Source organism: Pelecanus crispus, chromosome Z, assembly GCF_030463565.1.
Source record: "Pelecanus crispus isolate bPelCri1 chromosome Z, bPelCri1.pri, whole genome shotgun sequence".
NCBI classification, from domain to species: Eukaryota; Metazoa; Chordata; class Aves; order Pelecaniformes; family Pelecanidae; genus Pelecanus; species Pelecanus crispus.
The window spans coordinates 36,657,303-36,683,836 of NC_134676.1; the positions used below are offsets into that span (position 1 = coordinate 36,657,303).

Genomic DNA, 26,534 nt, shown 5'->3' on the forward strand with positions numbered 1-26,534 from the left:
CCTGCATCATATTTACACAAGGATGTGTGGCATTAGGATGGAGCAGCAATGAGTCAAGAGGATTAATTTCATGGTAGATAGCTAATTAAGTAGTCTAAAAGTGCAATTTGAATCCTCACATCCTATTTTTATTGGGTAACAAGTTGAACTGAAGCAGCTGACCTTTGGAACTAAAATTCCTTGTATCAGGTGCATGTTGGTACTAGTAATTCAAAATTATTCAGCAAAGATAAGGACATTACATTTTGAATTTTCCTTCTTTTTTTCTTCTTTATTTTAGTTGCTTAGAGAGTTACAAGACTGGGCTGATACTCAGACCTATGTATTATATTGTATTATATTGACACAGAAGGGTCTGACTCATTTGGCAATGTCTTTCAAACATGAGATTTGACTGTTTGAAGCAACATATTTTTGCAGCTCTTTGCTTCAGAATTTAAAAATACGATATTAACTTAAACAATTTAAAGATTATTCCTTCTGGATTATAGCAACACAACAGAAGTGTCATTTTTATTTGCTTTTATCTGTTTCAGCTATTTTTTCCTTCCTTTGCCAGGAAATGCCTTTTCTCTGAGTCTAGACCAGTGGTATACCAGCTCTTTCTGCTTAGAAGTTCCAGCTGTGGTCTTGATCCTGTAATGTCTGTATTTAACTTTATCCATATAAGCGAAATTGCATTAAATTACTCGTATGTATGTTTATAGAATTGAAAACTAAGTGCCTGAAAGGCCCAATTTACCTCCCTTCAAAGCCTGCTTAAAAAATCCCACCACCTTCAAGGTAGAAGAAAAAAGGCTTTTAAGTCTCAGTCACATTTTACCCCAGTCTGCCCTGAAAGAAAGAAACTTACCTGTATAGGTGAAGGTGTATTCTGCCTTTCTTATCTGATGTGGCTGAAACATGATTTGGTGCCCAGATAACATCTTAGTTTCTAGTGGAGGGTTCTCTTCTTTGTAGCAAGAATATAAGCAAAATCATTTTATTACTGCTGTTTACAGAGGGTTCTTTCTGCAGCTCTTCACAAAGAATAAATCATGTTGCAAGCAGCAAATATGGTGCAAATGATTTAAGGATGTCTGTGTCAACGCACAGATAAAAATTAAGTAAATGGTAGTACTGGAATGGTAGGGCTGTGCAGACACTTCCTGTCTAATCTCTAATCTAAACTGGTCTGGGTTATTGGTACAATGCAAGTATTAACAAAGAATGTATAAAAACCTTAGTATTGGCATATATGTATGCCAGTGTAAGCTGCTAGTGTTATATTTGCAGTGCAATGGCACTGAAAAAAAACATGTTCAAGATCAGTATCCATTCATGGTACATACCGCTCTATCCTGTAACATACAGCAAGAAAGAAGGCCTGCTTTAGAGGGCTTCAGATGTAAAAGCACCAAATATTATTTACAGAAGGGTAGGAAAGAAGGCTGAAGCAAAGCAGTGTCAGCAAGTCACTTCACAACCCAAAGGCAGAAAACAGGGCTCTCTTCTCCTCTAGGTCAAGCCAGTTCTAGTTCCTGGGTTTTCTTGGATGGTTTTACCTAAGATCTGCTGAAAGCCACAAGCAGCATGCCAGCTCTGGTTCTCCCAGGCCAGTCTAACGCTGTTCCTTCATGCCTACAACAGTAAGCTGTGGCTGCTTTCCAAGAGACAAAGTTGGTAAGAAATGGGACCTGGTGCATCTGAGCACAGTTTCTTCTATATTTACACCCGGTCTAAATCTGTTTTGGAGTCAGCTGCCTGTATAGCTGTGCACAGGTAGCAGATCTATCCTCAGGCTCTCAGCTCAGCCAGCAGCCTGCCTGCATTACAGCTCAGACAGTGAGTTTGGAGAATCATTCTGAAGTTAAAAATAGTAAGTATTTGTAAATCTCTTTACGGCGACATCAGCTGCATAGACTAGTAATTGACAACAGAGGTTGGACTGGGCATGTTATCATTATGTTCCAAATACAGCTAATCTCAGATTTCTACAAAAAGCAATGCTGTATCTTTTATAAAAACTTGTTTTCCTGCCTGATTACCCTTTCATATAAGCATAGCACATGTTGTCACTGTATTTTGGTTGTTAAATCTTGTGGCTAAATGCAGCGGTGTCTTTCAAGCAGGCTTTGATTTGCCTTCATAGTAGCAATTTATTTGGGACATTCTGTTTTCACTAGAAATAGTCACCGTGAATGTTTGCCCATCCTTTTAAAACTGTAAGGTCTATAGATGACAAGTGCTATGCAAATGCAAAGTGGTATTATTCATTTGTTCCAGAGCCGTAGTTTATTCAGTCATTATGGACATAAACTCAGTAATTAGTTACACTGCCAGTTGATGCCTAAAAATAATTCTTAGGCAGTGTTTGAATTACTTGCCTTCTGTTGAGCTAAATAGTCTCATCATAGCATTATTGATGATTAAATCATTAAAATTGATTTTATATATTATAGCCCAATTCAATATCCTATCATTTTTGAAACACATCCTATGTAGACAAACTTGTATCCAGATATATATTTTACAGAACCCATATGAAGACCTCAGAACTAATGAGTTAGCACTATGCAGTTTATTCTCCAATTATTGTACTTATCAAAGAAAGCCATCTGTGGTCTTTGTTTTACTGAGTTTCAGGGAAACAGATCACATACAGGCCTCATGGGAAAGTTATAATTATGAAACCGAAAGGCTTTTTACAAGGTATGATATGAAAGAACAGACAATAAATCTCTTCAGTTTCGTACCTTCAACCTTAGATACTGTACATCATGAATTCCCCCCTTTGCTATTCAGTTTCAAGTCCTCTGTTGCATTGTTTCTTTCTTCACTCATTTATACCTTCCTGTTCACAGTTCTCTGTTTCTTTTCTCTGTACTGCAGCAACAGAACTGGAGTCTTAAGTTTCAAACTGCTGCCAAAATGCAGATACTCACACTTGAAAATATTTGCGTGTGCGTCCAGCAGGGCTAGGGTAAGTGTGCTTTCATGTGTATTGGCCCATGTTCTCATGGCTGTAGGCACATACACATGATGCAGTGGATGTCTTTCCCTCTATTATAATTCTCAGGCTGGTAGATTTTGGACAGGTGTCCGCCTCCTGAAGCATCTCTTGAATGGTACTGGCACATACATACTGCCTAATTTAGAGTGAACCCAATTCCAAACCCAGCCCAAGGAGATATGCTGGTTATGTGCTTGATTGCTTCAGCTTGTTAAGCTGTGGGACAGTAAGCCACAGGAGAAAGAGACTGGGCAAAGAGACATTTCAGTCTTCAGGAAGACACATCTTTCTTAGATTGACATGAATAATTTGAGAGGGCAGTGGTGATTCACTGAAGAGTTTGACAACGCCAATAAAATGTTTGTAGCGTAATCCAAGGAAGAAGATGCAGATAAGGTTTCTTTAATTAAAGTAAAAATATATTTAGACTTACCTGAAAATTTCATCTGTATGAATAACATTATATTCTTTTTCTTACTGTGCTTATATCCAGTACTTCAGATACCAGATTCCTATTCATTAGGACTACTTCTGACCAAAAAAAATACATTATCTCAACACTATAAAAATAAACAAACAAACCCTATTGGTTTCTTGTCTTCTAACCTTACACTGCTTGTGTACTGATGTAGAGGTTAGTAGTTAAGCAATGGAATTAGAGTAGCAGAGTTCTCCATATTACAAGCAGCATAGCTACTTAAAGGGTAATAAGAGAGGAGAAGTGACATCTGCATCTCTTCCATGAAGATGATTGAGGTTACTGAGGGATGATGAGGGTTTTTTTCTCATTCTCCTTTAAATCAAGTATCATATTAAAATTCAATTTTATGGACTGACACTCTTTCTTGAATTCATTCTTCCTCTTGTGTATCTGTTTGCAGATCTGCAACTCTTCTTAAATTTACTTCTCAAAGTAAACAGCATTTTCTCTTTTAAAAATGGTTTGCTCACAATACAAATGTCCTTTGAATATTAATTCAGGAATAGACTCATGCATAAGAAGAAACAGAATTCAGAAACTGCATAAGAGTAACCAGCAGGTATATTATGCTTAACTATAAGTACATTTCTACTATGCCCAACGCTATGGGTTTTATCACTAGATAAAAAGCTTTTGTGAGATTATGAAACTGAAGAAATACATATTCACCAAAATATGTTTCCATTTTGTATTAACACACATTACAAAGTTAAACATAACAATATCTATAGTGTTCTGAATACAGGAATTACAATAGCACCAGTCTTGCGATGTAAATAATCTAGAATCACAGTATTCAGTGAATTATATATATAATTCTCTCAAAGCTATTATTATAATTTTAGAATGAGTGAATAAAGACTTGAAGGCATTCCTTTAAGTTGCAGTGTATACAAAAGCGATCTGGAAAACTTTTCTGATTTTTTTCAGATTAAAAACTTGATCTTCATGAGGTTAATAACAACACAAATGGTTTAGAATATTTTGGTTTGGAAGAAGTGCTTGTGTGGCCAATTGCCTATCAATTTTTTTCAAAGCCATTGTCTTTGAGTTGACTGCTTCTCTGTAAAATTTGTTTGAATTTGGTCAACCGATTTAAAAGATACTTGACAGGGAGAGAAGGTGGTTAAAAGTGACAGGCACACAAAGAACTCGCATTGCCCATCCCTTTATAGAAATCTAGGCTAACCGCTGGGTCTTTTCACTGAGCTGCTGCGTCTTGGTTCTGTTGCTCTTAAAAGGCATTTGGATAATTCTGGTGAAAAAAATCCTCTGTTTATCCAGAAAGTGTGGCATCCGTAGGTGAACACCAGAATTTACATGCTCCTTGTTCCTACTTTCAGCCTCTTGAAATTCCCCTGCTGATGCTGTTCCTCTGAATACTGTTTTTCCCCTGAGTTTACTCAGAGTCTAATTCAAAAATATTGAAGACTGGAAAAATTCCCCATGACTTCTCAGGATTTTAGGCCCTTTCTTTACTAAAGCCCTTAGAGACAACAACTTCCTATGGCAACGGAAGAAGTGATTTATTTGTGCTTTCTCTGATCTGAGCGTGTCCTATTCTTTGAACTCCGGTATTTTAACAAAAGCTGTAAAAATCTGTGAAAAAATACTTCATTTTTAAGGACAGACAGATTAAAAATTATGAATAAATCTTTGGAATGGTTCATTGTTTTGAAAAATAATTCAGCAGCCTTTCAGGGCAGAAATATCCGTGTACTGCAATAATGAGAATTTTAGCTTCATTAGTGTATTGTATTAGATCTAATGAAACCAATAAACACATACAGTTGGCACGACTAACAGTCTGTTGTGTACTGAAATCTTCATACTCTTCAATTACTTTAAAGTAGCTCAAATGAAATACAGAAAAGGGAAATTCTCCCCTCTTCTCACAAAAGCAAGCCTCCGAGATCACTGTTGTCTCAGACTAGGTATGAGTCATTTATTAGTTACTGGTCAAGTAACAAGGACTTTGGTCAAAATTCCCTCTCTGTTCATGTCATTCATTTATTAAATAATTAGGAGAGGTATTTAAATAATCTTGACAGGTTTTGTCAAGATAGCACCAATAAACACAGCAGTTTTTATAAAAAGAAGGCCCTAAAGAAATAAAAGTTTATGTTTATATCTAACCAAGCTCTCTTAGTCAATTTTCCCTGGAATTCCAGAACGCAACAGCAAGTGCTTTTTTAGATCCTGATTTTTTTTTTCAGTGAAAACTGTCAGAAATAAAAGCAGGTCTAGATGGGTACACAGAGGTACTTAGTTTGGGGAATTCTTGAAACAATTAACCTACCTATGTTGATCTAGAAAACTCCTTAAGCAAAATTGTTAGTGTCTAGAAGTTTGGCTTAAAGATTAGCATGACAAAAAAGAAAAAATCCTGGAGGTATTTTTGTCTGTATCTGTTGATACCAACAATAAGGGTAATGAGGTTCTGTCCACAGTATTTTTCCTCCAATTTTGCCATGCACTCGTGCTTATCTGCAACAGTCCTTTCAGAAAAGTTCTCTCCTATATATACTGTTCAGCTGCTGACATGCATATTCATTTAACATGTCACAGGCAAGGGGGAAGGATAAATAACCCACACATGCCAAAGGCGAGGAAGAGGGATAAAAAAATCCCTGGAAAAGCATCCCTCAGTCTTCATCAGCAGAGGTGATTCTGCTGCATCTGTCCCTCACAGGACTGAGAAATTGCTGTGAGGAACCCCAGAAGGAGGTTTTGCACCTCTGGTATAGATGCAATTGATCCAGAGGCTGGCCGAATAGACAAGCTGACAGGGGACAAGGGGAGAATCAACTGCTGGCAGCAGGCAGGCAGGCAGATGGGAAGGATGAGAGTTAGTAAGGTACAGGGCAAATTCACCCTACTCAGTGCCACACCAACTGTCACACATGCATCATGGGCAGAAGGAGGGTGTGAGACGAGCTTTAAATTTTTTTAGAAAGCTTATGATTTGTTCCTTTTTTTAATTTTAAGGGTGGCAGTAAGATGGTCCTAAAGCAAGATTTTTGACAGGTCAAATATAAATTTTCTATAATGTTACAAAATGGTAACACTGCAACTGCATGTATTTAAAATAAGTTAAAATTAAGTTATGGACAGCTGTTTTTTCCTATTAAATGCTGATTTTTACGCCTTTCTCAGAACTAAATCTGGATTTTTTTATTATTATTTTTAAAAACCTCAGATCCCTAATAAGGACTTAGAGTAATACTTTTCAAAAGCCATAGCTGCTTTAGTACAAAATATGTCTCACGATTACATTGGTTTATACACACATATAAATCCTATTGATGTACATGTATCTCTGCATATCCCAAGATAATATTCTAGGATTAAGCTTCAGTATTAATTTTTTTGTGTAATCGTCCTTTGATATAGCATTAAATTTACAGAGGTCCCATTATTTAATTACACTAAAAATTACAGCACCATCCTGCAACTCCAAAAAACATTGAACAATTTTGGTTAGGAATGTGAAAAAATATGCAGCTCTGTGTGAGCAGATCTACTAGGATCTGAAGCCGGCTTTGGGAGGTAGAAAAAGAAACAGAAGGCTTTGCCTCTGTTGGTACTCTATCACTAAATCTTGCTGTTGGTATTTTCATAAGGCATTGTACTAGGCCATCCACCAAAGCAGCCCCAGTCTCCTGACATAATGTCCCTCCCCTCATCACCCAAGAGGATCTGTTTTTAGCCAGCACAGCCCGCCTTCATTTCCACCCCAAGCAGTCTTCCTCATTTTGTAACTGCAGGGTAAAAATAGTTTTTATTGCAAACGAATTAAAACAACAGCCAATTCACAGCCCTTCCTTAAGAGTGAAGCAAATCAACTGATGTACTACTTTCTTTTTTTAAAAAAAAAGTAGGTATTTTTACACAGAAATGTGATTGAAGCCTTCAGGCCTAGCTCTTTGGTGTAAAAATACATATAAGTGACAGAACAAAGTCTTTGGGGAGAGTTCACAACCTTAACCTGGACTTAATCTCTGCAACTGACCTCTATTCCGTAGTTAGGGTCCAATGCATCTGCACCTCTGGCAGCATATAAAATAAACCTTGCTGATAATTAGGACAGTTTTGTAACTGCATACTCTCACATGTCTGCAGATAAAGAAAACTGAAACAACATGAATGTCCACATGCTTTCACAGGGATCCTCCATTCTTTACAGCTTTCTTGAACATATATAGCTGTTCCGTTTGACCTTCCTGCAGTCAGTTGCTTGCCATTTTCCTCGCTTCTGCACCAATGCACAGTTTCTTCCTCTCTTTGGAAAGTGGTAGGAGCCTCTTCTCCAGTTTACGTATGTTACAGGTTCTCCTCCGTTCCACTCCCAATGTCCAGGATTGACTTGGTCATTCAAGCCTGTGTGAAATTGGTAAGGCCAAATCAGTGATGTTTATAATTTCTGTAGCCTGATGCCAACAGAAGCATATTGTTCTATCCCTTTGTTAAAAAATGCGTACAATATTGTCCTGAGAGAGAAAAAAAACATCTGGAAGAATACAAGTAAAATAAAATCTAGTATTTCATAAGGCAATTAGTACCATCTGAATAAGGGAAATGTACTTTTCCTTATTATTGCCTATCTAAAATGTTTTCTCTGTTTCCATCTATCACCTCCCAGGTTTCTCTTTTGATACTTAAGATGCCAAGCAGAATGTTGTACTCAAGTTTGCGCAGCCTCAGAAGCCTTTGGATGCCTCCTGAAAATAAAATCCTACAGATCTTTTTCGACCTTGTTTACACTGTTGAAATTAACAGTTGTAAAATTAGGTTGTGCTAATTAACACAGAGTAAAACATGTCTTTTCACTTAGCCTCTGAGTTACTAAGACCACCATGGGTGGCATATTTTCAGACATGACCTGTCAGAATCATGATACTATTAAACATAATCCCAAACTAACTGTAGTTTTTAAAGTTAATTTAGTATAGCTAATAAATCAATCTCAGAAAATTACTAAGAGCTGAAAATGGCAGTTCACAATTGGAAAAAAGAACATAAAATGTGGACAGTATACCAGAAGCAAGACAGGTTAGAAGGCGGCAATAGCACTGGTCCATGCGCTAAGGCAGTTGTTCACAGAAAGGGATCAGGAGGTAGAGAAAGCCCATCTCAGTTCTTCCCATTTCTCATTAAATGAAAGTTGCATAGTAAGAAATAGACAGCTAAATCTAAAATGATGTGATGAAATCTTATTTAATTGATCATCTAATTAATTCACAAGATTTCTGATACAAGATGACACCACTGAATTAGCAGTAAGATAAGTAATTATTTAAAGCAAAGTTAAAAAAAAGGTAAATTAGAGATAAATAAAGTAACAGTCAAAAGAAAGGTGAGAGAAACAAAAGAGTAGGAGCTCCACTAGAACTTATTTTCCCAGCTATTATTAAAATGGGAAAAGTTTCAAGGCAAAAACAACCCAGCAATAGATAACATGATAAACTCTTCTTTTTGATAAAGACTTATAAAATTGGCCAGGTAAATTTTGGCTTTCAGTTTAATGCCTTGCTCTGAAATAATAAAAGCAGCAGAAAGTTGAGGACAATGCAACATTTGAAAACTGGGCTGGATCTGACGCAGCAGTTTCTGCTTTCCAAGGTGCACAGGAACTGTAATGCTCGGATGCATGAATCCTGATGTACTTGCCTATCCAAAAGGGCTTCCTCCCACTGAAGTCCCACAGCCACTGCATGTGTTGTTCATTAGCCACACTTGCTAGACTCCCCAGGTATCTAGGCTCAAGGAGAGAGGACAGAGTAATTAGCATTCCACAGAGTGACAGACATCTCCCGTCAACTTATCAACAAGGGGCACTGATTCTAGTATAAAGCATATAACTAATGTTTCACAGGAAAACCACTACTTACTGGCATGAAAGAATAATTACACGAAGATAAAGTCTTAAAATTCTGGATTACTTGGAGAGGGACCAAAGTCCTAGTCTGATATTTCTAACAGAAAAATTAAATCAGCTGGGCAACTGAAAGAAGTGTATACAGGAAATGTGTACCTCATACTCATAAACTGTGTTTTAAACCATTGACACAATCGTTGATACATTCCTTTGTTTAAAATAACAATCTGCCCACACTAAAATCCAAGCCAGTGAAAGATACAGCTTCACCCATTTGGTAGTAAGGCAGACTATATCTTTTTAAAATCTTGTTCTGACAAAATGAAAGCTTTGAATAACACAGTTAAAATCTTGGCCATGTTTCAAAACAGAACTAAGTGCCTGTAATTTAGGGGTCTGGCTTAGAGTGGTTCTGAGAGGTAATGTTGGGTTGTCTGCAATGAGTACGCATTTAGTTCAAACCAGAGAGCAGTTGTGTGTATTAACCAGACTATTTCAGAATGAAGCCAATGCATAAGCTCTGCTCTGTGTTTGTATTTAAAGTATGCCAACCCCAAAGGAGGACTTCCAAACCCTAGCCACTGAGTGGCCTTGCCACTGTGAAGTTTTCCAACTAGTACCAAGCATGCAAAGCACCAGCAGGCTGTTCTCAAGCCATTTAGAGATCAGGCTAAATCCTGAAGCATCAGGAGACAAATGGCATCCTTCACATTTACCAGGAACTGCTAGCCATCAGTGGCTCCGCTTTCTTAGTTACCCATCTTTTTGCCTGCCTTGATATCATGTCACCATTCTGTCACATCTGCTGTTGCCTTCCTTCCGATGCTGAGCCTCTGCCATTTCTGTTGTCCCATATTTCTGACTGCAACTCAGTCTAACAGTGATGCCAACCCCTTTAGCCTCCGAGAACATCCTGGGTGATGCTTGATAGGGCCCAAGCAAACAACACAGCTCATCAAAACGTGTTTAAGAGAGCCAAAAACTTTTCTAGCAGCAGAAAAAGTCAATGGCATTATGACGATTTTGCTAATTTCATGACTGTTGCCAGGTAACAGAAACAGAAGGTCAGTATTGCTCCAAAGGAGGTAAAGACTCTCTTCTTTAAGAGCTGGGACAAGAAGCAGACCTCAGGGGTGGCGTGGCAGACTTACATCCACTATGGAGGCCATGAACAGATCTTGGGGTGCAAGCCCACCAAGCCTGCTGCCCAGTTAGAGACCCATGCCTGGAGCTCCATTCCTGTTTGCTGCCTTATATCTCTTCTAAGAGTACTGATCGCGTGGACGCCATGTTATAACGCCACACAAGACAGGCAACTTATACATTAGGAGGAATTCAAAGTAGTAGCCCACAATATTCTGCACAGTCCCTACTGCACAAAATCTGGGCCATTCCTTTATCTGGGCATACAGGGGCATGGTATGGAACAAATTCATTGTCATGCTGATGGGATGCTCCTGCTGCAAAGGCCTTCTCCATTATCCCTGCAGCAACCAAAGCAGCAGGGGATTTGCCCTCTGCTCGGCTTTGCACGGTGGATCCACCAAGGCCTGCAGGACAGCTGAGTGTTAGCCCTCACAGTCTGTGTAATCATGGCTGCCCTAGACCAAGCACCGCACAGTAACGTGAGTCCCATCAAGGGCCCCTTAAGTTCAGGGTCTGCCAGAGAAAGTGTAAAGGATCTCGTTGGCATCTGTGTACAGTCTCCTCAGGTAGAGGTGTGGCAGGATGGCCTCAGAAACGTTGATCGTGACTTTGAGAATGGCAGACTGTACCAGCACACAGTGGTTAGCAGCTGTCTGGTAGGGGTCAGAATTGTGCACCCACTTCTGGTACAGGCTACCAAAACTTCACCCAGTGAAGCTCCCACAGAGGCTTTGACTGTGCTTCTCATCATCGTAAAGTTTCATGCATGGTGTGTCCCCAGGGTGACATACTTCCACACCTCTGGGCCCATCTGCCAGGCACCGAATCTGCAGTGAACCAGGAACAAAGTTGTTACACTGACAAAAGCTCTTGGAAAGTTTTGTACTCCGTCTCCATCCTCAGAAAAAAGGTCCAGGAAAGCAAGCTCAGTTAATTCAGGGTGTCCTCCCAAGGTAACTGATTCAGCGGCAGGATGCCATTCCCCCTCACAGTCACTGTGGTTGGCCAGTGACCAAACTTGGGGCTAAGAAGAGATTTGGGCAGCAGTCTCTGTGGTATTGCTACTAGCTGAGCAAGAACAAACCCACAGCATTTTATCTGGCTTCTGCTTAAGGACAATCAAAGCCCTGGAACTACATCATTTACTTTAAGTAAGCATAGCTTACTCCTGTTGTTTTAATTGTTTTAGAACATGTGAAAACAAAAAGCATCGAAGTGTATCAGTAACTGCTATATCATTTATGACATACAGGGGTGGTCTGAGCAATAACAGTTTCAGACTTTTACTTCAATCTGAGTACCAGGGAGAGACTTCAGCACTGTGAAAGGAAAGCACTGCAATAATTATAACGTTATCTAATCTTTTCTCCATAGGAGTGCTTTCTAAATACAGCCTGAGAAACACACATGACTGAAGACAGAACAACCGTTCTAATTGTTACACCTAGTCAGGGGGTTTGATGTATTGTAGGGAAATGAGAACAGTCCTGAAGGAACATACCACTTACGATAATATTACTAATGGTACCTCTAGGCAGAGCGCCAGACACAGGAAATGACAAGATAATGTTATTTATGGAGTTATGTAAATCTAACACTTCCTAATTTAAATTACTCTAGAGAAGAGGTCATAATGCCGTATTGGGGAAAAAAAAAAAAAAACCAAACAACCCACACCCCACACATCACTGGTTTCTGTGCTAAACAAGTCCATTTGAACTTATTCCTGTGTGCTTTAAAATTTTTGCTATCAAGTCAAGAGCATCTGTCATCTTAGAGCAGTTGCCCAAACTAAAGAAATATTTTGGGGAGCCATTGATCTTGAAGTATTATATGCAAAACAGCACAAAGACTTTGCTGATTTTACATTAAATTATCCAATGCATTTAAAGGAGCTTTGTACCATTGTGATAAATTTAACTTCAGCAAAAGCACACTTGACTAGCTATGAAGGTCTCCACAGCACAGACATTTAAGTTGAACTGCTGTAGTAAATCCATGTCCTATACTGACAGGGAAGGTGGGGAGTGAATGAGAGGCTCTGCTTATCCCAGGCTTTCATTTGATCACCTAGGGAGTAATCCTGGTGCCTTGAAGTAGGTGTCCAGTGTTGCTTATGATGCAGTCACTTACAGAACTAGCACCGCATTAGGAGAGGAGGGCAGCAGGGTCCATCCTGCTTTGCACTAGGCAACACTGAGCCATCATGAAGGATCTAAGCTATTATTTTAGATGTGGTTCTGTGTTTGGTTTATGTATTTTAGATCTGGTTCTGTGTCCTGGTTTTGGCTGGGATAGAGTTAATTTTCTTCCTAGTAGCTGACATAGTGCTGTGTTTTGGATTTAGTATGACAATAATGCTGATAACACACTGATGTTTTAGTTGTTGCTCAGTACCGCTTATGTTAGTCAAGGACTTTTCAGCTTCCCATGCTCTGCCAGGTGCGCAAGAAGCTGGGAGGAGGCACAGCCAAGACAGTTGATCCAAACTGGCCAAGGGGCTATTCCATACCATGTGACATCATGCTCAGTATATAAACTAGGGGGAGTTGGCCAGGGGACAGCGATTGCTGCTCAGGGACTGGTTGAGTGTTGGTCAGTGGGTGGTGAGAAATTGCATTGTGCGTCACTTGTTTTGTATATTATTATTATTATCATCCCTTCCTTTTCTGTCCTATTAAACTGCCTTTATCTCAACCCACGAATTTTACTCTTTTTTTCCCCAATTCTCTCCCCCATCCCACTGGGAAGGGGGGAGGAGTGAGCAAATGTCTGTGTGGTGTTTAGCTGCCTGCCAGGTTAAACCACAACACTGTGATTCCCGAGGACTGAGGCCACATGCTGCTAATATACAAACACCGAACAAAATAACAGCCCCTGCCTTACAAAGCTGGCAGAAAAGGATGTGAAATCTGACCATATTTAGGCTTTAAGAAAACATTCACCTCCAAGAAGATGAAGGTGTAATCTGACTAACACAGCAAAACACGCAACTGTGGTTCTGTCTATCCAGTGGAGAGTCCCTTCAATGGCAGCAGTGAAACCATCTCACACACGAGTCAGCCTGGCTGCACTGACCCTTGGGGAGGACATGTTCCTATGGGATAAACAAGAACTGTAACATAAATCACCGAAATTGCTGCTAAATCAGGCTGCTGGGGGATCACTCAGCCGTAATATCCCCCAGATGCTTCTCTTCATGTTGCCAGGGGCCTCTTCATGCATACAAAGCAAAGCTAGGGAAAAGAGTTCTTAAACAAACTTCTCTCCAATGTATTGGAGAAGAGTTAGAAATGGTGCAAGATTTTCATGGCAATTAGCTGAGATTTTTTCCACCCACACTATCACCGTGGCATACGGCAACTTGCGTCAAGTCAAGCACATTTTTGTGTCTGCTTCTATCCCTGCACATGGAAACTGAAGAAAAGGTTGGTAGGCCACCTGCAACAAATGGATGCAATGTAAGTCATAGCTCATTAGAAGCCCAAATAGGTTTGCATAAGCCCATGTACATGTAGTTACAACCAGACAGCAATTGCTTCTGCAACAAATTGATAGCATTGCTTTGATGGAATAGATTGGTCTCAAGTCCATTGTCTCAGGATAACAGTGTTTTCTCTAAGAGATCAGGAGGTTGGTTAGTTGGAGACTGTTACTGAAACAACTTTAAAAATGCTTCTGCTTTTTTCGTGTTCTATATAATAGAAAACATGTAGCAAGAAAATTGAATAGAAGTTTAAAATGGTGCCATTTTTTGTCATAATAAAATTATTATTTTTCAGTGAAATTGGCTGATTTATTGAAAGTCAGTTCTAGTATTTTCATTTAATGTCTAATGTTAATGATTCCTTAAAAAACTGAGGATTGACCTCCATGCTGATTTTGTTTGTTTGTTGGAAATATCAGCTATTTAAATGTCAACAGTAGAAGTATTAATAACAGAAATACCACAATTGGTGGCAGTGGTGATTGCCAGTGGGGAGCTGGGCAAAAGCACAAAATAAAATTTATTAAGCTATCTTCTTGTACCACTTTTAAGCATGTGCCTGGGGTCTTACTTTTGTAAATCAGTTCCAGATGGAAGCCAGGAGTACTCCATTTACAAGGATAAAGCTTCCTTAGTCTGTGGTAGTCTGACATTAATTGAATCATCACTGCCCTAGGATTCATTTGCTTGTGGATTCAGCGATATGCCTTGAGTTTTTGTGTAGGTGTTTAACATTGTCATTAATTTACTGTTATTCAGTTTAGCTTCTATATTGTACACTATAGCCTTCAGCAAGAAGTTACCACCTACAAATAACGTGGGTCACCAGGAGCACACTTTTTTAGGAAATGGGGAACACCTCCCAGAAGAGTGGCATGTGTTCCCAAGGGATCAATTAAATGTTGAAGCCTTTGGGCGGGGGGGGGGAATTCACAACTTGCATCTTGCTTTGAATAAATAAGAGAATAAAAGCAGGTGGTAGAAAACCATTTCAGGAGCTGAAATTTTAAGTAAACCAATTAGCAATGTGCAATTTGTGGTGAGCTCACAAGAGCAGGTAACATTTACATTTTAGGAAAGTAACTTCCATCAGCTGGGAGGTATTAGAACTAAGATTTCCCTTTTTTGTGTTGCCAAGATGACATAATCTGGCATGACTGAGTAGAATGAATCAGGGTTTGTTATGCATGCTTGTCCATGTTTCCTGCATGTCCTTCAACCACTTACTGAATATATTCTGTTTCTTTCATCTCCAACTCATCCCTGTTTCAGTTTTCATTTCGTGGAGTAAAGGGGAGGTCTGTTAAAGCCCATCCTATTGTTCACCTTCGTCTTCAACCTGGTGCTCACAATTCAACACAAGGTACAGAATATGTGTGATCCCAGGGCAAGCTCCATGTTACCATGGCTAGCATTTCTTCCAGTCCTAAGCTATCACTCCTAAAACCAAAATCGCAAAGCAGGCCTCCAAGGAGGAAAAGTGGTGGATTTTCTATTAGTCTCCTACTTTGGGACAACTATTATTATTATTTATTAGCTTTTATTTATCCTTAGAAGTCAGACATTTACTGTTAAATTGAACATTAAAGTTTTCAAGTAGTTACAGAATCTGAAGAGCTGCATCTTCAGAAGAATATGGTGAGGCACACAGGAGGTGGCAATGTTGCACTGTTGCTATATCAAGTGAAGGTAGAGCCAAGGAAGTGGTGGGTCAGAGAGGATGAAAGACTGAGTCTTTGCTGTATTTCTCTTCTCCCAGACTAACTTTCCCATTAGGAAAGCATCCTCACTGCATATGGACAGCTTTGGGAATTCATGTTGTGAATAAGGTAGCATCACCACCTGAAACTTTATGAGACTAATAATACTTCTATTGTTCACTGGGTCTGAATCCCAGGGCTTGTTCTATTTTTGGGGGAGTTGTGCAGCACAACCAAAGTGGGGCTTATCCGAATGAACTCTGCCTTGAGAGCAGCATTCAGCTCAGGGCAACGGCAATGCACAGCAAACACATTCAGTTGGAGAAGTCTCTTACTGTTCTCTGCAAGCCCGAGCAGCAGTGTTCCAGGTGACCTTGTGATTCACTACTAGGAGGTAGCAGCTGCCCTCATGACGACTCCATCCGGAGGGACATTTCTTCATGCTTACCTCCTAAAATAAAAGAGGAAAAGGCAAGACACACTCCTGCTTACAATGATCTAGGTCTGTGTTCTAATCCTCACACTGAAGGCTGGAGGTACTGCATATGGCCTCCCCAGAATTAAATTGAACTTTGGTGTGTATCAATAAAGCTACAGCATTGCTTAAAGACGTAAGGAAATAAATGCCTGCTAGCAGAGCCTACAATTTATAGTAAGTAGCTTTAAAGGTGACATGAGGTTTCAGTTCCAAAAACCCTCTTAAGAGACCACAGTAGTTTGGATACCATTTATTGTCTGCTGCAGTCTCTATAGGGAATACAGTGCAATAAAATTCAGCATGACATCTTATGTGGTGGAGGGGTTGTATGTTTACAGAATACCAAAGTGAGCTAATTTTACTAACTCCAGCTCATTCTTTCAGAGATTTCATTCACTGACTGTCTCTTGCCCACGTCCCCACAAGCACCAAGACATCAGGGCTCGCAGGGTTCGTCCAGGAGCACCTATGGGTGACAGAGAGGAAAGACAACCCCAGGAATCAGGCCCCCACCATGTCTCTGGGATTCTTTTTTTCTAGTGACAGTAAACTTGACTCTGGACAACTCTTTTATTCCCTGTACAAGTCAATAGTTGTTACAGGAAGGTCCTTTGCTTGAGAATCTCACTCATCATAGACTCCATGCTCTGATTTAGATGCATGCTCATGGCAACATTCTTACCTTGCTTTGGGAATTCCAAAATTTCCATATTATCCCATCACACTGAAATAACGTTTGAGTGCTTTCTTCATAATGCAAGAGACCCTTTAAATCTGGTGTACAGGCTTTTGGAAAAGAGTAAAAGTCCTGGAAAGAGAAATGTCATTTGAACATTTGAAGGAAAATAATTACACAAAACAAACAAGCTATGTGAAACAGATTAAACAAATCTTATATTAAAACTTTATGACATGAAAACTCTTCAAGGGCTGAGTTGTTAATTTATCTGTGTATTGGTTAAACTCAGCTTTGGAGTGGGAAGGGTTAGGCTGCAGATCTCAGAGGTGTTAAATCATTTTGGAAAACAGCATGACTGAAAACAGATGGTGAAAATGCCTGTGAAACAAAAGGTTTCATACCTGATGTCTTGAGCTTGGTTCAGATGCCAGTTCTGTCTTATCAGCTTGTGGGATTTCTGTGTTCTTGGAGGAGACAACATTTATCTGTGGCTGTGCTTGGTTAATTACTGACACTTGAGCTTTCTTGTTTGCTTTAGCTGATGAGGTGTCATCCTCTATTTTGAGTGATACCATCCCATGATACTTCATTTTACAGTATCACACACACACAAGCAGAACAGGAGAGAAAAGAGAGTGTTAGCACATACAAGCAACTCTTAAACTCCACCAAAAAAAAAAAAAAAAGGCATTATAATACAAATTGTTGCAAATCAAGGGGAAGTGACACTAAAGAAAAAGATACATAGAAAAATAAAGTATTAGTCATAATGAATTATTAGCAGTGATAAAGCCTGCAAAGAACACAATCAGAAAGAAATCACAGAAATGTCTGAGCGATATGCATAATACTCTTACTTTGAAAACCACATCCGTTCCATTTTTAAATACAGATGAAGGATGAACCTGGAAAAGGTAGAAGAGCAGAATGAGATGGGCATATTCATGCATTATAGAAACAAAAAGACTTTATTCAGGATTTACTACAAGATCTAGGTTACAAATCATGCAGAAGATATCTTGGGGTTAGTTCTTTCTCTTTCAGAATGGAAACTGATCACGTCTGAAAACAGCCATTAAAAATCACACATTACAAGTGTGTTTATAAACAGATTCCATTAACTTGTAAGATCACAATAGTGTAATGTTACTAAACCACCTAGTTAAACTAATGTAGCTTAAGCAGGAAAAGCAATGGGCAAGTTTTAAGTAACTGTTCCCTGTTTAAGCTGACGGTATTTTCAGCTTTACAACTTCAGGAGCAGATGCACAGCTTCTATACCTTGGCCTGGCTCCAGTGACTTCTTTCTTCTAGCTGACCCATAATTTATACAAGATTAGAAGCTGCATAATTGCTCAAGTTGCTTGATGCATGTTTCCTCCCCCAACTGTTTTTCCTTGTCTCTTGCATACACAGATTTTCAAAATCAGGATTTTTTTTAACACACACACACACACACACACCAAACACACCCCGTATTTTTAAATAACTCTTAGGTCTGACTCAAAGCAAACTGAAGTAGTTTATGGTTATTGTATGGTCAGGTAGGATCACTACAAAAATACGACAACTAAATGAAGATATCAAATCCCAATGAATTCACAAATCAGTCCATCCCTGCACTATAGAAGTGTCTTACTATTCTGCCATTTCCAGTCACTCTCAGCCTGGTTCTTGACTGATTTGCCAAGCTGTGTTCCCACCACCGGTCCTCTCCGTGCTCTCTCATCCCTTTGGAAGGAGGCAGTGGGATCCCTTCCAAGGGAGCATTGCCAGGCTTGGGAGGTGATGAGGAGCCCGGGGAAACTGGAAACAGCATGCCTCTCCCCCTGAAGTCGTGCTTGCTTTGGCCAGAAGAATGGGAATAGCTGCACTGACCTGAAAGCATAAAAAATGGCAGATGGTCAGTCGTAACTGCATGAGCAGATAACTGGTCACATTGACATGGGCCCATAAACAGCTTGTCCATAGAAGTTAGATGATTCTTTCACTTGATGTGGTTGATTTGCTGTTTGTTCACTCATCTTCGTTTGTGGGGTTTGGTGCGACTACTACCTGTATATGTATGTTTTTATACGTAATGCATCTGTCTACCCACAGATCAGAATTTCAACCAAGCATCTGCTGAAAATACCTGTTTTCATGCATAGATTGGGGTTTGGAATGCTGGTTTTTTGGTCATGGATAGACAGATATCTTTAACTAATATTGGTGGTACTTCCATCATGCCCAGACAATTTTCTCTACAGAAATCCAGGACACTATTGTTCCTACAAACTAGTTGTGTCAATTAACTCATGATTTACATTATGAATGTCAAAGAGAAAACAGATCTGAAATTTTAAAAGGATTTTTTGTAAAATGAAGCCTAATTCATTGCAACATAGGTATTTAAGATATTGTTTCACTAAGCACCAGAACAAAAAACACTCTTCAGCTTTCAGAGGACTCAGCTGTTTTGCTAGTTATTTGTATTTTTCTACAGTTGCTTCTTTTTTGGTGCGATTTTAGGCACACCACATTTGATCACTGAAAAACACAATAATAATGCAGACATAAAAGCCTAAACTGTGTAATGATCATTGCTACATGCTGTAACATTGTGGACTGTGTTTGTTAAGCATTAGAAAATGTATTTCTAAGAGCTGGGTTTAGTTGTTAGGTTTCTTTCTGAGAGGAAAATAAATCTTTTTTATAGGTGTATAGCAACTGTTACACAATAACTGGAAAAAATGCTAATGGACCTAAAAAACATTTTTTCCCACTTTAATAAATGAGAACTGAACTCGTGTTATTATGAAAAGTGGTTTCTTTCCTTGCACCCTTCTCATTTTGTACTTGTTGCTTTCTCCATGCTGTGTTTCCCAAGAGGATGAATATGATTGTGTGAGAGGATAAAGGGTATGCAACTGTCAAGCCTGTTTTCTCTAAAAAGAAATTAAGCATTTTGATCTGAAGGTGAGTGTTAGGAACAACTTGTGGTTGAAAATAAGTAGCTACTCAGCCAAGATTGTCCCACCTTCTTAATGATGAAGATCAAAAGAGAATACCTCCTTTTGAGTCCAAAATTTTCACTACAGCTTTTGTCCGGGTGCCAAGAACAGCATTCACAGGGGAGTTCAGAACTACTTCAAAGACTTCATCATCTTCCTCTAATCCATCATAGGTAATTGCTATATTCCACATCTTGGTTGACATTCCTAACAGAAATAAACATTTTAATTACTCTTTAAGTGCTATTTCAATCAATCAGGGTGTCAAAGAAATATATTAATTAACATGTCTACAGCTAGAATGGAGTAGCTGGTGTATGCTATTGTGCTCCTACTAACTGACTGGACTCCTGCTGTTCTCCCAAACAACATTAAGTTCGAATTTGTTCCTGGGTAATGATGATTCAGTTCAAGTGCATACACTGTAACAAAAAGCTGCTGTAGATGTGGGAAATTACATTACAATACCTAGATTTAGGACTTCCACTGAAATTTTCAAGACAAAATAGATCATGTGCTGTTTATCTGGAAAGCTTGATTTTAAAGATGGAACAGTTATTTAAAATACCTGCAATGGATCAAAGACTATGTTAGATTCAAGTACAACCTTTTAGGCAGATTCTATACTTGGTTACAAAATTTTTACTTGGTTGCCTGCCTTTACTGGGTAACTTCAGGCTTGCATTATGGGAATGAGAAAAGATCATTCCAAGATAAAGGATTAGGCTGCTTATTACCTGAAAGGCTACAAAATTTGTTGAGGAAAAGTCCGAGGCAGCAGGACAGAAACAGATCTCAATGTACACACTGCTGTCAACAAAACATCTTGGGAACTGTTTCTGCATCACTGTCCTGTTTCAGCTGGGATAGAATTAATTTTCTTCCTAGTAGCTGACATAGTGCTGTGTTTTGGATTTAGTATGAGAGTAATATTGATAGCACACTGATGTTTTAGTTGTTGCTAAGTAGTGTTTACACTAGTCAAGGACTTTTGCAGCTTCCTATGCTCTGCCAGGTACAGAAGAAACTGGGAGGGGGCACAGCCAAGACAGTTGATCCAAACAGGCCAAAGGGCTATTCCATACCATATGACATCATGCTCAGTATATAAACTGGGGGGAGTTGGCTGGGGGCAGTGATTGTTGCTCAGGGGCTGGCTCAGTCAACAGGTGGTGAGCAATTGCATTGTGCATCATGTGTTTTGTATATTCTATTATTATTATTATTATTATCATTATTATCATTATTATTATTATTATTACTACTACTACTACTACTACTTTCTCTTCCTCTGCTGTCATATTAAACTGCCTGTATCTCAACCCACAGGTTTTACTTTTTTTCCAATTCTCTCCCCCATCCCACTTTGGGGGGGAGCACGAGCAAATGGCTGTCTGGTGCTTAGTTGCCGACTGGGGTTAAATCACGACAATCAAAAAATCAGTGCTAACATACAAAATGAATATCAAAGATACATATGCAACATTGTCAAAAAAAATGTCTACACCCTTATGACACTTTGCATAACCCCTATTTCCTTGCTCCTTTCCAGTATGAATCCTCTAGCCAAGAGAAGCTGTCAGTACAAACAGACCCATAAACTTGGATACAGTCTTCTTCTGCTCCTTTCCATTACAATTTTGTTGATTGTAGTCTAATGTGCCAATCAGTCCAGTCAATTAACGTAGTCAGCCTTACAAAAACATAGCATATCAGCCTTACTAATTAATAAATACTACTAATTAATACTTACCAAACAATTTGAATTTAGAACTGAGAAACTGATGCCTTGAACATAATAGTTTGGAGGGTCCTTCCCTAAGGTTAAGCCTAAGCAATGGGCTTTTGAAGAGAGCCACCCAAAAAAGACTGTGTGAGGTAGCTCAGCTGGCTTAACTGAGAAACTAGCCAGAAAAGGGAAACAGTGTGCATCTCTCCTGTCCATGTTCACTAGTTAATTTTCATGTGGCTTACCACCATATTCAGAAAGACAGTAGCAGAAACTCCAAACTGTCCCATGCTTGGAGAATCTGCACGGACCAGCAGAAAAGGAATATGGTAGTAAAGGGCCTTGCACTGAAAAATCTCTTTGCAACAATTTCTAGCCATTTCAGTCCAGAGGCTGGTAAGTTTGACTGCATAGTACGTTAGAGGAGAGCTGGAATCCTGGGCAGCACAGTATGAAGGGCTTTTTACGCTGATATCTCAAATCTTTCTTCCATCTTCTAATTTAAAACAAACAAACAAACAAAAATCTAATGATAAAGGATCTCAGAGAGTGGCTCGTTGGTTTCAGAGGTTTCATGTGTGTTCCAGAAACACTGGAAATTAGGGCACAATTCCACCTTTCTGCCTAGTTTTTTTTTTTTTTTTTTTTTACTGCTGTCTGCTGGGTGTCCTCCCTTATCCATCTCGGAAAACTAACTAGCCATTGCTCATTCTACACCTTTACATAAAATTTGCCTTTCTCAAAATGGGCTGTAGTGGCACATTTCCAAAATAGATTTGTGACTCTAACTGAACTTAAAGCTACAAGTTTTCCTGTGGGATAGCCAAGCAAGCCTGGTGTATATATGAGTTAATCCGTGGGATGCAGTGCTACGTAATCTCTGTAGCATGCAATGCTTTGTTTTCAAAAGAAAAAGCTTAAGTCCTAAAGTAAAAATCCTCAGGCTTCAGCTGGAACTGACTTATTACATTCCCCATATCTGTTTTTCAAATGCAGGCAAGCACTTAGACTAATTTTTACCATCAAACACATGCCATCTATTTCAGCCTTTCACAGATGATATATTTTGTCTCTTCTGTAGTCACTGTGACTTTCTGCCATTGAAATCTTACTGCTGGCAGTCTTGGGATAACCTCTGCTGGCATTGCAGGCAACATCCTGGGAGGCCTATGTGGACTCCATTTCCTAAACTCAAATAAATCCTGGACTATGCCAACAGGATGTGTTCCAAAAAACCTCGGATTTGCGTATGCAAAGGAGGTGATTATGATAGCAAATGGGTTTTCATTCCCAGAAAATCTACTTATATGGGCAAACCCAAGTTTTTCAGGTGAAGCTAAGTTTCTGAATGGTAGATTGTGAAACTCTCACCTGGACTGTTTTTTCGCTAGACCCAGGGAGATACCCAAAGCATAATACTAATAAATTGTGCAGAACAGAGGAAGCTTTTTTCCGTATCTTCATATTTGTATTCACTTTTACTATTGATTCTCCCCCAGGAAAAAAAAAAGTCAAGCTCCTCTTGATAATACAGTTACTATAATTTCTTTCTATTTACAGCCTCAGCCAAGGTCAGACTGCTGTTATGATTACAGTGCAAGCAGAGATGAGGTTTGACAATTTTCAGGTTCTTTTGCACCTTTCTGGTCATGGATACCTTGCATAACTTAAGTTGTACTCAATTTTGTCTAAATTTGACCAGCATCCTGGTCAAATCTTTAATCTCACAGCTCAGCTCAGGGTGGGTCCTCCCCAGCCTAGCTGTGAGGAGATTAGGAGACATCATTTCAGTACTTTTGATATTTTAACTGATGTAAAGGGACCATACGCCATTTTGTCCTAAGTAATAAGGATACTGATTCACAAAGCAAGCCCACTGCACTTCCAGAAAATGAGCCCAAGTGTCTTTAATCTTGTTCAGCTCCTCTAGTTACACATACATAATAGATTTCACTCTCCAAAATGAGAGTTTGCACTTTCAAAATCAGTGAAATAATTTCACAATTATTCAGTACACTGGTCCATACCTGGATCAAACTGAACAAGCTTGGAGGGATTCACTGTAAAGTCCTTTCCCAGCAGAGCAGATATTTCATTGACCTGAGAAGAAATCAAATAGTAAATGCCGTGCTGTGACCTATTTAACCAAACCACTGTATTCTGCTGTGTGCTGAAGCTACTGTGTGCCTTTCTATGGAATCTCAAAAAGACATGCCAACTCATACATGTGCTTAGGCTGAAAAAAAAAGGTAAAGGCCTAAAGAATAAACGTTGTGATGTGCAACTGTCATTCTGTCTTTGCTTATGGTTTAAATCTCATAATCAAAGAAATCTGCTCATCTTAAACTTTTGCCTTGTCCCCTCTCAAATTGCTACTTGACAGCACCAGATAACGCTGCTGTTTACCATGCCTGGGGACCCGGCCATACCTGGCTCCCGGACAGGCACATCATGACATCCTGGAAAAGCAGCAGCAACCTGGCCATGTTTGCCCATGTAGCCCTCTGTGAGGTCTTGGAAGAAGTGTTTGCATGCAGAGTTCTCTTTCAGCCCCAAAGACTTGTTGGGATAGGCGTGAACACGTACATGCATAAGTATGGGGACTCCAGTGACTCCCTGAATTTTTACAGGACACCAGCAGAGGACACCAGCTTCCACACTGTGTTCTTGATGCTGGGGTCAGCTTCACTGGTCTTTTTACCCGAGTGACAACCAGAGTAGAGGCACTGGAGTCCGTGAAGGATAGGGCAGGATGGCCCCTGGTGAAGTCAATAGCAAAATTCCCACTGGCTTCAGTGGAAGAAAAATCAAAACTATGTTTCCAATTAGGGCTATAATCCTGAGAAACTGTGAGGGAAACTTCTAGTATTTTTCTAGGAAGGGGAGCTGGTAAAATCCTGGAATTCCCCTTTTACAAGGAAAAATAAAATTTGTGAAGGCAAGTTGCACAAAACCTGTTTTACAAAATTATAACCTACAGCTTTCAGTTTAATTTTTCTGACATAAGACAGAGGCTGTTACTGAAAATACAGGGGGTTCCTTGGGCTACTTCCAAGGCTGATGGCAGTGGGGGGAGAAAAGGGGGAGGCTGCCATGACTGTGGAGTTGAAGCTCCCATACCTCCTGGGCTCCTCCAGCCTGAGCAGGGAAATGAGAAGTCCCAAGGCTCCAGGTTGTCCAAAGCCTAGATTTTAAAGTGTCAGATCCTGGAAACCCAGCTTCTGAGTACAGTGACAGAGGAAACTGCCTGCTCTGTCACAGAAGGTCATCAAAACTGAAATGCTGCTCCAAAACATTCCAGTTTTGGTTAATCAGCATTTCTACTTAAAAATCAGACAGTTTTGTCAGAAATTTTTCAGCCATCTGGACTAGCAAGGACAATGTCCCGGCAAGTCTGATTTGAATTGCATGGCCTCTTTGCTGATCACTGAAATACCTTTCAAATCTGAGGAAGAAATAACAAGCTCCACTACTTCCTACTAAGTTTCCAGTTAGGAGCTTTGCTTTTAGCTTTACCTTCACCGCGATAAAGGCAGAATCTGCAGAGTGTCCTGCCCTGGTGATTTTCAGAGACACCACTCCCACGCTCTCACACACTTCATATTCAGTCTGTTGCATTTCAATGCGAGACCACCGTAGCTCCAGCCTGTGGGAGAGGAGGGAAAGCCGGTGTGAAGCAGAGCCATCTCCCCTGCTGCCCCCACCCCCTGCTGCTCCGAGGTTCAGCGAGGAGCCATTTCTCTCCTGACTGCTGATTTAGCCAATACACATACTGAGTCTTTGTTTCCAAATCCACACATCTGTGTGATTTGGCTGATTAGAAAGAGTGAGAGGCCGTTAATACATCTTCCAGTCGAGCCCTGGTCTACCCCAAACCAAGCCTGAACCTTCTTTCAGAACCAGAGGGGTTCTGCAACAGCTTTGAAGAGCAGAGTGTGACCATAACAACAAATAGGCCAAGACAAGCTATCAGTGTTCCTTCCTGGTTCCCTTTATCCCTGTAGTTTTATTTTACTCTCACTCCCTGGTGTTTTCTCTGCAATATCCTCCTTTCTTCCCACCTTCCTTCATCTATCCTCTAACTCTCCTCCTCTTAGAGTATAGAATCATAGAATCATAGAATCATAGAATCGTTAGGTTGGAAAAGACCTTTAAGATCATCCAGTCCAACCATTAACCTACACTACCAAGTCTACTCTAAGCCAATTAAGGGTAGACTAGACTAAACCATATCCCAAAGTGCCACATCTACCTGTTTTTTGAACACTTCCAGGGATGGTGACTCCACCACCTCTCTGGGCAGCCTGTTCCAATGCTTGACCACCCTTTCCGTAAGGAAATTTTTCCTAATTTCCAACCTAAACCTCCCCTGGCGCAGCTTAAGCCCATTTCCTCTCGTCCTATCACTAACTAAATGTAGGGCATGCTCCAGGACTTCGCCTCTGTGTGACTGACCTCCCCACTCCCTTTACTTGAATACTCTGTGTACTTCGTTCTTCAGCCAGAGAAGTGGCTGAGTCCAGGCATCTCATCCGCTGAATTTTAGAATTGTTTATAAGGGATGTGATCAAACCTCAGAGGATCGCATGCTGCACCAGGTAGCCAGTAAAGATCTCACCTTTTTAAAAGCTTTGATAAAGATTAGTGAGGGTCAGAGAGGAATGAAAGAATAAAAAGAAGGTAAATGAGCTGCGCTACTTACAAAACAATTTGAACTTCTCTAAAACAAACTTCCAGACCTTTCATGGTTGACAAGCTCTAACACAGTGGAAATTTCCTCATGTCTTCCTATATCCTCTGATACTCATGGTATTGGCAACCCGTTTAGAAGCTGATTTGCTTTCTTTTTGCTAAAGAGATGCATGTGCCAGATGTAGTACAGCAGCATTCAGATAAAAGCTGGACTCAATTTTAATAATACCAACATGCAAATCAAACTTGTATTTTGAACCAGTGACCATCAGGTGATAA

The 26,534-nt window shown here is 39.8% G+C and overlaps 1 protein-coding gene across 2 annotated transcripts in view; it reads right to left on the reverse strand.

Moving 5' to 3' along the window:
- Positions 1–7,653: 7,653 nt before the first annotated feature.
- The window catches only part of FREM1 (FRAS1 related extracellular matrix 1), a 60,224-nt gene continuing 41,343 nt past the window's right edge, over positions 7,654–26,534 (reverse strand). The window contains exons 27-36 of one of the 2 annotated variants that reach the window (XM_075726564.1): positions 25,080–25,209; positions 23,591–23,663; positions 19,892–20,041; positions 18,481–18,719; positions 17,699–17,746; positions 17,243–17,425; positions 16,845–16,970; positions 16,020–16,135; positions 9,144–9,229; positions 7,654–7,853 (exon numbers count right to left, since the gene is read on the reverse strand). In XM_075726564.1, coding sequence (XP_075582679.1) covers positions 7,654–7,853; positions 9,144–9,229; positions 16,020–16,135; positions 16,845–16,970; positions 17,243–17,425; positions 17,699–17,746; positions 18,481–18,719; positions 19,892–20,041; positions 23,591–23,663; positions 25,080–25,209 — 1,351 coding nt within the window. The remainder of the gene's footprint in view (positions 7,854–9,143; positions 9,230–16,019; positions 16,136–16,844; positions 16,971–17,242; positions 17,426–17,698; positions 17,747–18,480; positions 18,720–19,891; positions 20,042–23,590; positions 23,664–25,079; positions 25,210–26,534) is intronic. The other variant, XM_075726565.1, reaches the window with a different exon arrangement.